General features: G+C 45.0%; 1 protein-coding gene across 3 annotated transcripts in view; it reads left to right on the top strand.

Annotated features, from left to right (window-relative positions):
- Positions 1–3,361: 3,361 nt before the first annotated feature.
- Positions 3,362–17,836, top strand: part of LOC118787746 (E3 ubiquitin-protein ligase NEDD4-like) — a 35,435-nt gene continuing 20,960 nt past the window's right edge. Inside the window, exons 1-6 of one of the 3 annotated variants that reach the window (XM_036543387.1) lie at positions 3,362–3,789; positions 4,661–4,734; positions 6,879–6,957; positions 7,087–7,125; positions 12,267–12,320; positions 15,098–16,147. In XM_036543387.1, the coding sequence (XP_036399280.1) occupies positions 3,739–3,789; positions 4,661–4,734; positions 6,879–6,957; positions 7,087–7,125; positions 12,267–12,320; positions 15,098–16,147 (1,347 nt within the window). In that variant the 5' untranslated portion in view covers positions 3,362–3,738. Of the gene's footprint in view, positions 3,790–4,660; positions 4,735–6,878; positions 6,958–7,086; positions 7,126–12,266; positions 12,321–14,851; positions 16,148–17,836 lie in introns of those variants that run through there. The other 2 variants (XM_036543386.1, XM_036543385.1) reach the window with 2 other exon arrangements.

Below are 17,836 nucleotides of genomic sequence, written 5' to 3'. Positions count from 1 at the left end.
AAATGGGAGGGAATGTATTCATATTTTCAGACCACTTATACCCACATGCATCCCAATATGTTTACAGCAGGGCAGACTGGTGAGCAAGGGGAGATGGAGAACTTCATTTAAACATTATCCTGAATTTGTTTTATCAGTTTGAATAAGGGCAAACCATCAGCAGCTGATTATTTTTTTTACTTAATTGCATCTGTGATAATGTTGACTCCAATTTTATTTCAAAGCTTTTTTTCCTACGTTCATCCTATAGATTTTAAATATATTTTATTATTTTTAATTTACAATGAACCAACAGAATTTCACTTAGAACTGGTCCTCAGCTTTAGTCCTCACCATCATCAGATTATTTAATGTAACTTAATCTCTCTGTTAAATATACATGCACATACAGAGATGCACACACAAGCATGTGAATGTGTGTATATATACAGGGTAGACAAATTAAGGGAAATGCCAAACAATATATGAACACTCATTGACTAATAAGGGGTTGGCCATCCTTTGCCTTCATAACAGCTTCCATCCTTCTTGGAATGCTCTTATATCAGTTGTTTACTGTTTCTAGAGGGATACTGGACCATTCTTCAATATGGAAAACCTCAGATTCTTTAAGCAATGATGGAGGTGGAAATCTAGTCTGCACATTGTGTTCTAGAACTACCTGTATAGGTTCCATGATGTCTAGATCTGGTGATTGGGGAGGCAATGGAAGGTGTTCTACCTCAGCCTGGTGTTCGTCCCGAGTCCATTTCGTAGGGAGTTAACATCTTGGAATATGGGAACATGCAAAGGAAACAATGTTTGCATTATAGGTTGCACCTTGTCTCCTAAAATGATTAGTAATCCTTGGCTGTAATTCTACCATGCAATTAGACCCAGTGACCCCCATGAGATGGTTGCCCATACCATAACAGATCCACCACCACGTTCAACAATTGGGAATAGGTAATGTGGGATGAAAGCCATCTTTTGGTTTTCTCCAAACATAAATCCACCCAGATGTAGGACCAAGAGTAAAAGATGACTCATCAGACCATATGCTCAGACGTGCAGTCCATTTTCATAAGCCCTACCATCACTATCAGCTTTATGAAGCTCATGATGTACAGTTTTTGTTGAGACTGGGTGATGGAGGTACAGATTCAGTTCTCTGGTCATTTTCAAGGCCATTGTTTTGTACTTTTTTGCTATCCTTTCAGGTATCTATCTATCCCAGTCAGTGAGCTTTGACTTGTGACCACTGTTCCTCTTTCCTGATGCAGTTTTGACTTGTTTGGTGTATGCTGTCATGATTTTTGATACTCTTCCCCTTGACACTTTAAATAATTTTCCTGTTTCTGTGACTGACACGCCTGAAATTGAGACACCAACTATATTTGACCTCTTTCAAAATGTGTTACATCGTCCATGTTGCTTTAGACTTTCACATATTGAAATGTTGATTTTAAAACATCTTTTATAGAAGAAACATATCTGTAATTAGTGTTGACATTAATATTAAACACATTTATTTTCAATTGCAATATTTTTTTTTTCATTTTTCAATTGCTGTTTCCATTATTTTGTCTACCCCTGTATATATAATTGTGAAGTGCGCAAGGTTACTGTCATGCTACAACACGTAAAATGTAAGGACATTCAGCCATTGAAGGTTAACCTTGCTTAAATAAAGTTAAATTTAAACATCAGCTGCCACTGCCACTCACATATAAATTTGCAAGAGAGAGAAATGTTCTCAACCCATGATTATGTTGAAACTGATGCTGTAATTCAATGTTTAAATGCTGTGTATTGGCTCCCTCTTCTGGTAAATAGGCACAATCACAATCCCTTGTCCTCTAAGTAGGACATTTGTATTGAAGACTTGTTGTAGATGTAGCCAAACTGCCATACATCCTTGGCTATTTGTGGCAGACCTGAATTATGCCTGATAAGCCAGGTTAATGTAGATGTAACAGTGTGATATAGCAGAAAGGTACAGCGAAAAGTTGGCATTTGGCTTCCCAGGTGAGGCACTGCTGGTGTATCCTTGGCAAGGTATCTAACTTGAATAGCCTCAGTAAGTATCCAGCTACAAAGGGATAACATGCAAAAATTGTAAGCAATATAAGTTACTCTGGATAAGCATGTGCTAAGCAAGTGCAATACAGCATACATGTTATATATTATCAACAAATATGAATCAATTTTGTAATATCAAGATCATGTATTGTATAAACCTGTTTTTGCTGGAGTGAACACTTTCACACATCAGGTGTGAGAATATTGAAATCTTTTATGCAGTCAGTCAGCAAAGACACACCCTTTATCTTTATCGTATACTGTCCATGACTGCTGCGTTTAAGAACCGAATGATGAAAGAATGATTTGTTCATAGTCCAAGTACCAAGTCACTAGAGCAAAATGCTTTGTATTTCATTGCAGCTCCAATCCATTCAGTGTTGAGTGGATTTATGAACAAATAGATGGTTCACACAAAGACTGGAATTGCCATGGAAGATATGGCCTTATTATGTCACCATGTGATTCTTGGACTTTACCCCTTTGTTTCACGTGATCATGACTCTGGTATTACACCTTCCAGAGCAGCACATCTCTGTAGAGACCATTGTCCTTTAAAACACAAAATGAGCTGCTCCCAGCCTTTGAAAGAGAGAAACATATTGATTGCTACCATACTGTCAATGAACTATACCATGGGGAAGTTGTACAGTCGTTACAGTCTTTCCTCAGGAGTCTCGGTTTCTATTGCATTTCATAAATAAATCATCTGTGCTTTTGCATCACTGGATGTGATTTCTGCCTTAACCAATCTAATTTTTAAAAATACCAGTCCTAATCACTGACACAAAAACACTCATCTTCTAGAAGCGCTAGTCCAAATTCTATGAGCAGACAATGAAAATATTTGGATTTGATTTCATGAGACAATATTTCATCCATATCTATCTTCAATCATAAAAAACAGCGTAGTCCATCTGCAGGTTAATTAATACAGTTGCATTAACTAGATCTGTCATCCTGCACAGCATACACATATGGGATCTTCTCTTTGATTAAATCATGAATGACTAATTCAATCACAGATATAAATCATCTTGTTAACGTCATCTTTTCAGAAGTCAGGAAAGATATGCGCAATAGTGTTAACTTCCCGACATAAGGATAGGATAGGTGCTCAGATTTTGAAGCATTTACGGGTAAGAGTAATACTGTGGTAACCTACAGCGCATTCGTGGCTTTCAAAAATGCGTGCATCTGATGGCATACATTTTTGGTAATGACGAAGTTGTGCAGTGTGAATAAACTTGGCCCTACCGGATGTTCGCTTCCCGTTCGCCCATTTGAGCTACGTAGCTGGGCGACGGAGGCGCTGGGCAGGACCGGCGGAAGGAAATGTGAAGCCAGGGATAGTGGAAAACGGCGTAGCTAACAACAACAAATTTGACAGTTTACGAGCTAGGATCCGCCTCAGGTTACTGTCAGAGTCAGATTGCTAGGGCTAGCGAGCTGATTATTTAAGTGGTGAATGGGCGAAAGGGGGAGGAACAGTATCGGCAGCTGACGTTTTCGTGTGTTCTTAAACGTTAGCTATTTTTCGTCGTTAGTTAGCAGGCAGCTAGCCCTATTATCTAGCTGGGTAGGTGACGTTAGTCATCAAGGTAACTTAAGTTAGCTGTGTTGCCATATCGTAGTTAGCTATCTAGGTAACGTTAGCTAACATTACTCGATTCAACGATGAGTATGGCTGCAGTGATACCCGAGATCCGAGGTCTGCAGACTGATGAGGTAAAATTCAATCATGTTCTGTTCAACCCTGATAACCAGCTGGTAGGTAGCTAGTTAGCTAGCAGTACCTGAAGCCAGCAATCTTAGCAGGCTACCTGGGTTATCTGTCTGTCTGCGTTAACATACAGAAAAAAGCACTAATGACAGCTAGGTAGGACAGCTATCAACAACATCATTCCTGATGATGGCTAATAACGTACCATTCATGATGCTGCCTAATGCCATTTTGTATTAATACCTAATAGCTAGATCGCTCTTGTGTCTTGTCTTGAGATATCATTTTATTCGGCCAGCCCGGTAGATCGCCAGTGCTGTTTCTTATTTTTCCTTTTGGCTCTGTGCTTTTAGCTAAATAGATATTGCTGTTTAACAAGACGCTGGTTTGCTACCAAGCTAGCTGATGCTGGGATGAGAAATGGTCCTACCGACAAGAACCTGTAAAAGATTGATAACATTACACATACAAGAAATGTTTACTTAATTGTCGTTGACTAAATCGTTGATTTTCAGATGCATTGGTAACTAATTAGCTGGCTGTAATTCTAAATCCAATCAAGATAAGTAAGTTAGCTACCGCTGGTTAGCTGGTGTTAATGTAACGTTGACTAGACAACATCTGCTTGAAATTGTCTCGGGTGAGAGATTGTGCTGTAAATTTTGGGTTGGGATCGCATAGGTAACGGTAGGTGTCTTAGGATGTCAGTAGTCAGGTAGTCTAGTTAGGTAGGTTTTTGGGGGGTGTGTGAAAGCACATTGCTAACGCGTCATAGTTAGCTAAGTGGTAAGAAAGTTACCCATCTTACTAGCTGTAAGTATCTAGCTTGACACTATGTTGTATGTATGGTTGAATGTATTTGTACGGCTTTTGCAGGACGAATCAAGAATTCTGAGAGTTAAGGTCATTGCTGGCATTGGACTGGCTAAGAAAGATATTTTAGGAGCCAGGTGAGTACTCATCAAGAAATTGTCCTGGTGTCATGTTAACAAATGTCAAATAGGATGTATAATTATACATTGATTATGTACTCTGTAAGTGGATGAGGCCTTGGCTGTCTTTATTATTTATACGGTGTATTGATTCCCCTCCTGTATTCATTGATCTACATTGAAACGTATTGCAATATAGCTATTGCATGTCTAAATGCATTATATGATGGGTATCATCCCATATAAATTCTTGTTCAGAATGATAAATAAGTAACCCAGTCAAGTAAAATAATTATCCCACACTATCTCTGAAAATCTGTCAGTGGTGTAATTTAAACCTGCCTGCCTGTAATTAGCTTGGTGTAATTACAGTCTGCCTAGGTATTTGCAAGTTTTATGAGACACATTCTTTTGGCTTACAAATTCTTACTGTGATAGGACTTCACACATAGGTTGTTGAGTAAATTGGGATGAGGGTCACAGCAAAAATAATTATGCATTTGTCTTTACAGTAATTTGTAAAATTTGTTGCATTCCTTTTGAAATTCTTTTATTAGTTGGCAAATGTTGGTGAAGCAGCCTGTCTGTATAATCAGGCTCTGATCAAGACTAAAGAATTTAAAGTCAATACTTATTAGCCTATCATTTACTTGGTGCTTATAACTGTAGAGACATGTCCTGAAAATGCACTTATGTCAGGACAGTGTAGTCTATACACTTTGATTCTCTTAAAATAAGAAGCCTTTACATTACTCTAGATCAATGTTTTGATGGGGAATATTAAGGGGAATCAACTGCAGTCTGATGGATGATAAAATTTATAAACATCTTGCCATTTTTATTCTTTTGAGAAAATGCCAGATTCTCAGGCATAAAGTGTGGAACACTCGCTATCAGTGGTGATGCCAAAGCAAGCTGCACAGTAAACTTTCCCAGTAAGAGACCCGGTTTATGTTAAAGTTGTATACTTACTGTCAGCAGCATTTTACAGTATGGTTAGACGTCACTAAAGTGCTGACTTGCACACAGTGGAGATGTACAATGTGGTGGCCTGATTGTGCCTTCCATTTCTGTTACATTCATCGGCTATATGTACAATATTTTCAAAATTTAACAGTCATAGTTCCTGTTATGTATGTTTCATATCCTCCCACCTGCCGAGCATATCACGCCAGATATTTCCAGTCTGATAAGGTATCGTGATTCACATTGTATGTTGCTTGTAAAAGCTAACAGAAACAAGTTCCAAGTGCTCTAAAGTCACCTTGAGAACTTGAGTAGCACTCAGAATTCATCAGTAAGGTACCACAGACAGTGGGGTGAAACTCAAGTTTCTGGTTGTGTGGATGCTAGTTTTTGCTCCCAGCTATTTCACCTGGTTTGACTGGTACAAGGTTTTCACATGTGCATTTCCTGGAATACAGCAGTGAACTGTTTCTTCATTGTAGGACATAGGTATCATAATCATAAGCTTTATGGTGTTATTTGAAATAATGTCAAAGTTGTAGGACTGAATAAATGATTGGCTAATTATCTGAATATGGAGGTTACAGTCAAAACCAGCATGGATCAAGAATGTCCTTGGATGGAGCCAGTTTATTCCATAAATAATTTGGCATCATAACGTATGCTTCTGTCTGAATTCATAAAGTGAGTGAATGAGAAATAGTTATGGTATTATGTCCCTTTTATGTTTACTGTTACATAAGTCCTTGGCACTTATGCTGAGTCAAACTATTGTATTCAAGTGTTTGTTTTGAACTTTGGCTTTACATCAAGTGATGCATTATTCCATTATACCTTTAGATGGCGCTGTTTTCAGCTATCTTCTTCATCCTTGAAGTGTAAACCTAAAATACTGCTGTAGCTCAACCATCCTGACATGTGAACTTATTTTCCAAGTTGGCATAGTCATGAAAAGCAGGACCAATCCAGATGAAACCTTTTCTGGTCATTCATTTCTGTGTCTGTGTTCTGTATAAACAAGGCTGCTGTTTTCCGTGTCAACATCTTCAGTTCTGATATTGTTGGTTTGTGGTGATTCAGATGATCCATGGAAGTCTAAAGATGACAATACAGTGGCCCTTTCATGCATGCTGTAAATTCATGTGCACAAAGGAAACTCTGGGACTGCATGTTATCACTTTGTTTTTCCGCAATAGTGACCCCTACACGAGAGTCTCCCTGTATGATCCTGTGAATGGGGAGCTCACTAGCCTCCAGACCAAAACAATTAAGAAGGTGAGAAGGTGTTCTGTCTACAGAAATGATCACGCACACAAACAACTCTATAATTAGATGTACATTTGCATGTAGGTATGTCTTTTAAATTCCTTACCATTGCTCTTTCTCCTTGTTTTTGCCCTGAAGACATTGGATCCGAAGTGGAATGAAGAATTCTTTTTCAGAGTAAGTGATCAGTTATATTCATATATCATAATATGCATTTGTTTGTTTTGTATGTAGTACATATCTGTTTGTGGAGACGTTTCAGGTATTCAGAGCTCCATAATGGTCTTGCATGCTGAAAGTTAGCTGTCAGCTAAAGCCTTATGTTCTTACAGCTCTCTTGATACACTGATATGCTTTACATTGGCTTTGGAGTAGTGGCTGCAGCCCCACCAGGGTCGGTCAGCCTGACTGGTTCTGCGTGGTGGGAGGTCAACAGCTGGAAGCAAGTCACAATATCAGGGCCTAAATCTGGCTCTGAGAAATTTCCTGTGCTGTGCGTGTGTGTTTGTGAGAGAGAGAGAGCACCGACGGGGAACTTCCACTGCGGTCGGAGACTTTGATTCCCGAAAGCAAAGCTGCTTATCACGTCGGCATTGTTATTCCTGGCTCTTATCGGCGCTGCCCGTGCGGTAATGGAACACTTCTAATTCGAACGTTAATCGCGCCACCTGAAACAGCCCGTGCCCGTATGTCTTTTTCCCATGCGCTGTAACGGGGAGAGCCGGGCTCAATAATTCATTCGATGAGAGCCGAGATGGACGTTGCCGAGCAGCGTTTGCCCGTCTGGGTCACCGCGGTTGGATCGTAGCCCCGTCACATGAGTCGCCCGGCGCTCGAAGCGGCCGATGATGTGTGTTCGGAGTCATCCGTGCGGCCCCCTTCACCAGCCAGGGGAATATACGCTCAGTTTTTAAATAACAGCATGGCATTAGATGTGAGACGCTGAAGCGCCATGGGTGGTTTTTTTTTTTTCTGCTTCCAATGTTTCCATTCGCGTAGTCCGTGCATTCTGAAAACTTCAAAAGTTGCGGGCCTGGACCGATTTTCACCTCGGCGAGGCTGGCAGAGAGGCATGGATAATGGGAGCGCGAGACGCCTCATGCCTCTCTCCCCTCTCGCTGTGGTCGTTGAAGTAATGGCAAACAGCTGGACTCCTTTCCCCTCTCATCAAGTGACGAGCGCAAGGGAAAATCAGAATGGGGTGAAAGCTAGTTCTCCCAGTTTGGCTCTGAAGGGAAAATAGGAGGAGAAAACCCAAACGGTAGCATCTGGATTAACCGTAATGGCCTGTTGTAGTCTGTGTGCTCTTCAGTTTGTTCACCCCGCAAGTAACTTGACTTCAAAAGAATTTGAATGTTTGCAGGTATTTTTCTGACATTGAAGGTTGAACAGAAAACCATTTACACATAGAAAATCGCACGATGTGCGATGGTTGCCTCTGCTCTAGTTTGGGCAGCACCGAACATTGTACAAATGTAGCTACTGTATGAGGTATACCAGTGCAATAGGTTTATGAGACATCCATCACTGAGCCTCCTAACCTGAGCAAAAAGTAAGAAAAAAAATCCCTGTGTTTTGCCAAACAGTGTGTGTGTTTTAAACTGCCTGTTTCTCCTGCGCTAGGTTTGATTTATTCTGAAGCGCTCGTGTTTGGATTGTGTACAGCTGCACCCTGTCGCTTTCTTTAAAAGAGGGATGAGTGCAGGGTTTGGCATTTCTAGCTGTGTGCGCCTCTCGCTCTGACCTCCAGGTCCAGCGCACACAGCACCAGGGCTGGTGTGCTTGGAAAACAGGGAGCGAATTGGCATGTTTACAAAATACAGTACAAAAATGTTCACGTTCATACGACTCGGCCTTTCGGGAGCAGGGCTGTGGTGCTGGTGCTGGTGCACGTGCAGTTCAACGGGACACAAGTACACACGCGTGCTCATCCACGGGCACGCACGCACGCCCACAGTAAACAGGCAGTTAAAAGCGAACCGGGGCCCTCCCCCTCGGAGCACCGGGGCTGCCATTTGGCCATGGTTCACCGATGTGTGAGTATCATTACTGGCATCACTGAGCAAGCGGGCCCGTTTTAGCTGAAACGCATTCCACTTTCTCAGGTCACGGGATGGGCCGGGGGTTGGGCGGTCAACATGCCTCCCTCAGGCACCCCCTGACAGAGGCACGGTTTCGCTTACACCAAGCGCCTCCACCTAGCTGACATTTACAGACTCATTCAGCTGTGCCCCCTCAATGCCTGTTGTTTATTTCTCTCACATAAGCGTAGTATTAAAGTCAACCCCTCCTATTGCCATTTCCGCTTCGTTTAATCTCAGTTTATTGTTATAATTTTTACTAAAGTGCTTGGGAATCCCTTTTGTCTAGAGCACTGATCCTTCTCCTGGGCCCCCCCTGCTCTGCACGTTTTCCATCTTCCCCTGCTCTACCTACCTGACTGAACTCATCAGTGGCACTTTTGACTAGCTGAGCACACCTGATTTAATCACTAATTTCAATCAGGTGTGTTTGGAGTAAGGATAGATAGAAGATATGTAGGATAGGGGGGCTCCAGGAGTAGGATTGAGAAACACTGGTCTAGAGTGACCTACAGGCTGTATGTATAGGTTACGTTTTTACAGATTTACAAAGCAGGTTATTATACTGAATCGGTTTGTTACATGCTGCACCTTGGGCAAGTAACAATGGGAGAACCCAGGGCTGGAATCTAATCAAGAGCCCTTTTGTTACAATTTTGTGTCCTCAACCGCTATGCCAGGGTATGGCTGTTTAAGAGACCATTAACTGTTAATGCAGCAGGTCTCAAATTACTTTTGAGTTCACAAAACCATTGATTATTGTGAACTGTGATGTGGTTATTGACGTTTATCGTTTTCCTTTGCGCTTTTTCCTGTTGGTCACCCAATTTGAGATTGACAACTGTATGTCAAACCTGTCACATTGTGGAATCATCTGTGGATATGCATAACAAGTGCAATTTTCCCATACACACGCATGCTTCCTGGTGCAATGAAGAGACCCTGGCCAACCTACCCACCCCTATCCCCTGTGGAAAGAAGCCAGCTTCTTCTGCGGCTGTGGGCTTCCAGTCATAGCTACAGATGACGTGGCTGGTTTCAGACCAAGGCTACAGGGTTCAGCCTGTGCCCTGAGCAAGTGCTTTAACTTTATTAAAGAACAAGAATGGAGATACTTTTTAGAAAAATTTGAGAAAAATCTCTACAATATTTGAGCTATCCAAGTTAAGAGAAAATCATGTATACAATATTTTCTTCTTCTTCTTCAGGGAACTCAGATGCTGGATTCAGTGGAGAAAGTACAGGACACTGAGCGTATCTCATGCCATACATTTTTAATAGCAGGAGTATCAGCTGTATGGACTCAGACAGGGATAGAATTTGATATGGCTCAGCCGAGCTGTGTGCTGACTGCGTGCTGACTAAGTGTGAAGCCATTCGGGTAAACTAAGGGGCGGGGGAAAAAAAAAGAAAGAAATAAATAATTAAAAAAAAGTTTGATCAGGGAAACCTGAATCTTACCTTTCTTCATTCTGGTGAACCTAAGCATCCATACAGATTTGGCTCACTGTGGTTATTTTTAGTAACTGTTTTGCTTTTAATCATTCTTGACAGAGTTGCAGAAGATAGCATCTTGGCTAGTCAAAGTTAGTGTTTTCAAAAGAAGGATGGCCATAGATAATAAATACCCCTAGTGGACACGATGCTCAGTATTATCCTCACATAAATCAAGGTAGTGTCAAAATCCTCTTAGTATAACAATAGACACGATTCCAGGCTGAGGTAGCACTGCAGAATAGTTTCTGAGGTGTCAGCAAGGAAGGTCATTCCCTGATTGGTGGGCTGAATGTTACTGTCATCACCAGTCATCAAATAGGCATGGCATGAGATCATGATGTCCTCATAAAGGGATGTCTTTATTATTAAAGCCTGTGCTGTCGTGAAGTTGGTTTGATTGCTTTACTGCACAACAACTCTGAGTCACCTGCCATTTTCAGTGTGGGTGGGACAGGGCTGAGAGATATCGTAGCTGCTTCAGAATAAAAGCAGAAGTGGGAAGCTGGGCTCCCGATTGGCTCAGCCAGCTAAGGCACCAGTACCAAGTCAGGTTCGAGTCTGTGCCATTCACTGACAACGACCGGGAGACCAGTACGACACAATTGGCCTCGCTCTACCGGGAAGGGGTGGGTTGTGTCGGCCAGGATCCCATTGCTGTACTCCTCTCAGTGTCCTGAAAGTCATCTGATGCCTGTAATTGCCTCAGATGACGCCAGAGAGGTGTGCCCATGCTCTGTTCTGCGTTCACTCTCCCGGTGCACTGTGGGATTTGTGATGTGAAAAATAGTTGGTATGTGTGCATACTGGAGGCCTGCATTCCCTGCACTTATCACTCCTGAAGAGGATATTGCTGTGAAATGAGCCTAGGGTACGATTGCTGATTCCAAAAATGGTGTGAAATCGGTGAAAGCGTTAAAAGCCAGTCCAGTCTGACACCTCATGTAGAACAGACTGCATAACCACTTCTAATGACCTCACCCACTCTAAAAAAAACAGCTTTGACTCAACCATCAGGCAGTATTCTTCAATACTAGTATAATATCTCTTTCTCTCTCTACACACACACACACACATATATATATATATATATATATATATATATATATATATATATATATATACATACATGCATATATATTTATATATACACACACACACGTCATTGTGTGTGTGTGTGTGTGTGTGTGTGTGGGTGTACAGCAGTTTTCTTTTTTAAAATATTTCATATTGACTATTAGTGACATTAGTGACAAGCTTAATGGCAGGTTTAGCTTTGAAGAAGGAAGGAGGATCTTGGATTAGGGAACAAGAAAATCCTGAAGATATACTTATTACAATTAAAAGAGGAAATTGACTTTGGCAGGATGTGGCAAGTGCAGAACCGATAACAGATGGACAATAAGAGTAACTGAGCAGCAGCCGAGAGATGGGGGGGGGGGGGGGGGGGGTGGGAGGCAGGCAGCCCAAATGAACAGCATGTTACAGGGGAACATTTGGGAGAGGCTTTTGCTGTGCACTGGCCTAAACACAGATTGATAATGATGATGATGATAATGATGATAATGATGATGATGAATTAGGAAGTTGTCCTCCGAAATTAGTTTAGGGACTGAGAATTTAATCTGAAATGAAATCTGAGGTAGTTCCTCCATAACGCATCTTGTCAAGGCTTCAGGGTTATGTGAGTGCAGCACAGCGTTGCTGGAGTGAGGTCACACTTTCTGCTCTTGTGTTTTTCAGGTGCACCCTCGGAAGCACCGGCTACTGCTGGAGGTGTTTGATGAGAATCGCCTGGTAGGTGTGGCACGTGCCTAATGCCAATGCCTGGGCCCACATCATAGTGTTGACATGCAAACCTAGTGAGGCTGGTGGCTTCCTCACAAGCTGAGAACACGACCGGCCGTCAGTTCTGAATCTGTAATCTGGATCTCTGTGATGAGCTGATTGGCTTATCTTTGGGTTTGGCCCAGTCCGCATCTGTCTTTCATTGGACAAATTCACCTGTGCATCCCACTTGTATGCTTCAGAAGTAACCTCAATATTTCATTATTATGGCAGGATTTCTGTTTTTTGTGGATTCAGCTCCCCTGAGGCTGAAAAAGTAAACTTTATGGAAGTCTGTGCAGTCGTAATTTTGTCTGCATTTAAATGTTTTTTTATTTCTTGGCTGTCCCCTTACATATTTTTTAAAGGTTTTATCGAGCCTTAATGACCAATATGTAACAGATGAATAGAGTGTTGATATAGTATTTATGGTTGGATCTCAAGTAACCAAAAATAAAGTAGAACATTTAGGTATATGCATCCATTCCAAAAAATATTTGAACTCTTTGGTGCCTTAACTGGCCAGAAATTATCCATTATAAATTTGTTGATGTTTATTGCTATAAACTTCAGGTAGAGGAAATTGAATATGCTCTGGGATGGTATTAAAAGTGGAAGCTAGCTATTAAATCCTCAGAGGTATGACCTAATAATGATAATAGCTATCTGTCTCCAGTTAAGGTTAAAAAAAACCTACGCACAAAGCATTTGTGTAGACGTTCTATTAAGGTAATGGGTAATTCTCTGAAACAAAGACTCACTTAGCTTCCTAATAAAGTTTTTGCTCGTATGTAGATGTTGAAGTGTTATTACAATAAGCATGTATTAGTATTTATAGCACAGATGGGGATAATCTGAGCTTGAAGTGGCTGAACCACTGAATGTAGGGGCATGTTGTGGTGTGAAGGTACCAAAGTGTGCTATATTGAGAAGATGGAACTCAGGTAAAGTGATTGGTTGTATCAGTCATTTGTCATTCGTCCTTGTATGCGCCATTATTATAAACGCCTGGTACATCCAAATCCATGCTTTCCCTGCTATCCGGCGTCTCTCAGGTGCAAAGCCTGCCGTCGTCTCCCTTGAATGTTTCATGAGATGGGCAGGCGGTTTGCAAAACCTCACGCTGGCCTATTTAAAGGATGCCACTTTACAGAAATCTAGTATAGTGAAAATGGCTGTGGACAGAGCGGGTGGCGGTGAGTAGAGTTTCTCCTGAACCTCTGAACAGACGAGCTGGTACTGAGATACATTTAATGAAGGAGCTGTGTGGGGTCGCCCTTGTAGAGACTCTCACAGGTCAGACCGTAAGTTACCGCCTCTGCGCTGTGTCATTTACAGTTAAAGTTGCACAGGGGAAGGTGTTACGTGCCGGCCCTGTCCCCGAAAATGTCATAGCTGCATGCAGCCGTTATTGATTGAATGAGCAGAATGCCAGTGACAGGGGGAACAGGCATTAAATCAGCACTGGCAACAACAAGGGGTTTCAGGTGACGGATTGTGTGGCCTTTTGCCTTACATTTCCTGGAGCTGGCTTATTCGCGACCAGGCGCAGTGTGAAAATATTAATATGTTTTAAGTGAGGCGTACTTTTAGGCAGCGTTTTGTTTAGGTAGGCTTTCGCTGGATTTAGCAGCTCTTCAGGGAATTGCGCGGAGAGCGGTTAGCTGAAACCGAGCTGCTCCATTTTCCCCTGCTCAGAGTGTGCATCAAAGGGGCTGACGCTGGGAGCCAGGCGGTGGGCTCACGACGGTAGTCAGCCCTGCAGTTTGTGAGAACTGCCAGTAGCTTCCTGCATATTTCTGCAGGCCCCGTGGTTTGCTGGTATGGAAGCTGTTTGGAAACTCAATCCGCAGTTTGGTGCTGAATTATGCCAGACCCCATTCCTACTGATTTCCTGTAATTCTACACCTATGGGTAAAAATATTAGCGTCGGTGCGGGGAGGAGGACTCGGTGCTGCTGCTGGACCTCGCGCCGGAGTCCCGACCGACCCGGACCCGAAGGAAACGGCACCGCGGAGCTCAAATCCAAAATGCAGGGTGGCTGTGTTTTTTTTTTTTTTGGAATGGGGGAGGGGGGGGGGGGGGTTTGGGAGGAGGGGAGCTGGGTTCCGTCTGCGCAAAACTGGAGAAGGTATAACAGGAGCGGGGGTCTGGCCGGGCTTCAGTCGAGCAGCTGAGTTCTGCCTTTAGAGCCGCTCCGGTGCCGTCTGCCACGGCACTGCACGCGCCTCGTCTCCTTAAAGGCACAGCACGCCGGGGGGAACGCCTGCCGTCCCGGGAGCTGCTACCGCGCGCGCCCCGGGTCGCGCTTACGCCTCAGAGTTCAGCTGACCCCCCCCCCCCCCCGGCTAATCGCTCCAGCGCGGCCCCGGGAGGAATGCGGGCCGTGACCGGAGCTATTTTGGCTATGCGCAGCCGCTAATGATTGTAATCACAGAAGGGGATCCGGAGCAGTTGCCTCGCGTCTTTTTTTTTTCCAAGCGGCTCTCTCTCGCCATGCCTCTCCCCGGATCCTAGGCATTAAAAAGTTTGGACAAATGGCGCGCCGGCTCCGTTTGCACTTCGCGACCAGGAGGAGCAACACCGACCCGCTGTCGGAGAGCTGCAGCCATGGCGAGGAGGGCGCGCTGGGCTCGGCGGTGCACGGCTCCGTCCACATGAAGGTGACTCCAGGGCAGCTGGCTTTGCCTCCCTTGTCACCGGAGTATGGTAATTTACTGCGCTACTCGTCCGTATTTATACCCAAGGTGAGCGGCGGCGGCAGCAAGAAGAGCACTCTGCAGATCTCCCTGCAGCCCTGCAAACTGAATGGGGACCTGGAGCGCTGTGCGGGCGGAGGGCGGGCGGAGGAGGGCGACCCGGGCGGCGGGGAGGCCAGCCCGGGGAGCAGCAGCGGGGACCTGGCCCCCAGCGGGGACGCCGGCTCGTGCGGCAGCAGCACCACCAGCGACGGCGGCTACTGCAGCAGCAGCAGCATCTTCGAGGCGGAGGCGGCGGAGCGGGCGGCGGGGCCGGGGCCCGAGAGGGGGCCGGCGCGGCGGGGGCCCCGTGTGCCGCTGCGCCGCTGCTCCTCCCTGGTGATCTTCCCCCGCAGCCCGTGCAACACGCCGCCCGCCTCGCCCGTCAGCCCCGTGGCGGCTGCGCCCGCCCCGCCGGCGCGCGGACCCTACCAGACCTCCCACCAGCTCCTGCTGTCGGCGGGTGAGGACGAGGAGCCGGCCGGCCCCAAGGGCTCTGTCGCCACCGCCGTCAATGGCCTGCGGCTGTCCCGGGGCGGCTGCCCCGCGCTGGAGCCGCGGGACGCCCGGCCCGTGCACTGGAGTGCGCCGGCGCCGAGGAGGGCCGAGGACGAGCAGGACCACGCGGGCTGGCGCTCCAGCCTCATGCTGCACCTCCCTCAGCAGAGACCCGAAACCTCCAACCCCCCCTCCCGGGGCTCGGACCCGGACCCCGAGCCCACGTACCGCCACGTCAAGCTCTTCCGCAGCACGTCCTGCCTGCCCTTGCTGAAATCCCCTGAGAAGAGCCACGCCGGTGGCCCGGGGGACATTCGGGAGGAGGCCCCGGAGGAGAGCCACTGCCACCACGCCTTGCAGAGGAGCATCTCCCTGGAGGTGCCCTACAGGCACATCTCCTGCCGCGTCTCCAACCCCAGCCGGTCTAGTTGCGGTCCTCCGCACGTTCACATCCACGTGTCTCACGGCACCGAGGGCTGGATCTGTGGCTCGATTAAGGATTCAAACGCAAGCCACAAAGGTGACCGCGTTCCGGGCGGTACGGAACGGAGAAACGCCAGGGTAAGGGGTTCTCCTTTCACCGTGTGGATGAGTGAGAAGGTTAAAAAGGAAAACAGTTGGCATTGCACGAGGTATGTTCGTTTTTTTAGTCCCTGAAGGGAAGCGTGTGCCACTACACAGCCTGTCATGAAAAGGACAGCAGTGGATTGCTGGAAAAGAGGCACTAGAGGGTGTGAAGCAAGGACAGCCTGTTCTGCACAGTTTGTGGAGGAGGGATACATGGACGCATATTAACAATCCCTGGCAACATTACATAGCATGAAAAAAGATCGCAGTACGCAGAGGTGCTTTTTTGCATTGGCTATTGTGTGCATTTTATTTAAAACCGTACTGGTACAGTACCAGTGATAGCAGCATATTCAGTAGTAGTGGGTATGCAGTGGTCTTTAGGGTATAACCACGAACACTTCTTCACAAAACTCCCGGAGAACTGAGAACTGTCAGAAAGTGGTTTCAAATGTGGTGCTAATGTGCTTAAGGAGCCTTAAGAAAGGAGGCGAAGAATGGTCAAAACGCTTCAGCACAAACAAAATGTCAGCAGGCAATACACGTGACTCCTCTGACCAGCAGAATATGTGCTCATATTTGGCCCGTCGCTAAGTGTTGTTTACTGAGTGGGGATAGTGTCTCCGCACCACATAACTGTATTTTTCTGGTGTCAGCTGTTGTCAGTTTTACAATTAATTCGGTCTCGAAAGAAGAAGCTGTCAGCCCTCTGCCAGTGTCCAGCCATTACCGAGCTATTAACATCCATATGCCATGTCCCACTCTCCGTTACTGCTAAGTCCAGAAGAATTTGATTTCTTGTGTTAAGAGAAACAAGCGAGCCCTCAGGAACGTTCTCATCATCAATTAATCTTGTTTTGTGTGAAACCACTAAGGCCAATATGTCAGAAAGCACACCCACACGTTTTAAACCTGTATGTTGTGTATTGTATGAATTGGAGGTAGATATGTTCGCGTCTCTTAAAAAGCCTAGGAAGCGGCTCTGTAAACATTGACATTTTAAGGAAATTGGGTGTGAGATTGCAGTTTGACGATGGCTTTGAAATGCAATCATCGGGTGTTTGTGCTGTGAGCAGACTCTCTCTAAATCCCCCCGAAAAGTAATCACAGGATCAGAAATGTAAACCATTGTGTTGCGCCGTTGGCACCGTTGATCTTTTTTATAATCTAAACTAGATGTCTTGGAGGTAAGCCTTCATATAAACCAGTGATACTTTATCCTGCCGGGAGGTTTCAGAGTCTCTGTGCGGGCTCAGTGTTTGTGCCAGCAGTGTCACCAGCAGTTATGTTGCGCTTTCTCCTTGTCAAACTCCTTGCCAACGCTACCGAAAAAGTCGCGCTCGCCATTGCCTGAAAACCCAGCGAAAACGTCTGATCGTTGAATGTGCTCGGCTGAATCGCGCGCAGCGAAAATCAGCACGGCAGTCGTACTTTCTGTCCCTCGCCCTCTCTGTTTTGGCAGCTCTGTTTACCCGCTGTCAGCCGCTTAGCTCCCTGCAAAGCAAGTAAGAGCAAAGTTGAGTAACTGAGAAGGCAGATACAGCTAAGTCATGCAATTAACAAGCCCAATGTGGACAAACATTCATAAGGATTCAGTTACATCACAGTCATTCATTAGCAACTTCCAGGCGCAAGCGCTTGGGGGGGGGGTGTGGGGGGAAAAAAAAGAAAAAGGAAAAACAA

The sequence above is a fragment of the Megalops cyprinoides genome, chromosome 13, assembly GCF_013368585.1.
Source record: "Megalops cyprinoides isolate fMegCyp1 chromosome 13, fMegCyp1.pri, whole genome shotgun sequence".
Classification (NCBI taxonomy): Eukaryota; Metazoa; Chordata; class Actinopteri; order Elopiformes; family Megalopidae; genus Megalops; species Megalops cyprinoides.
The sequence above is the reverse complement of the archived record's forward strand: the minus strand, read 5'-3'. Positions and strand labels throughout refer to the sequence as shown.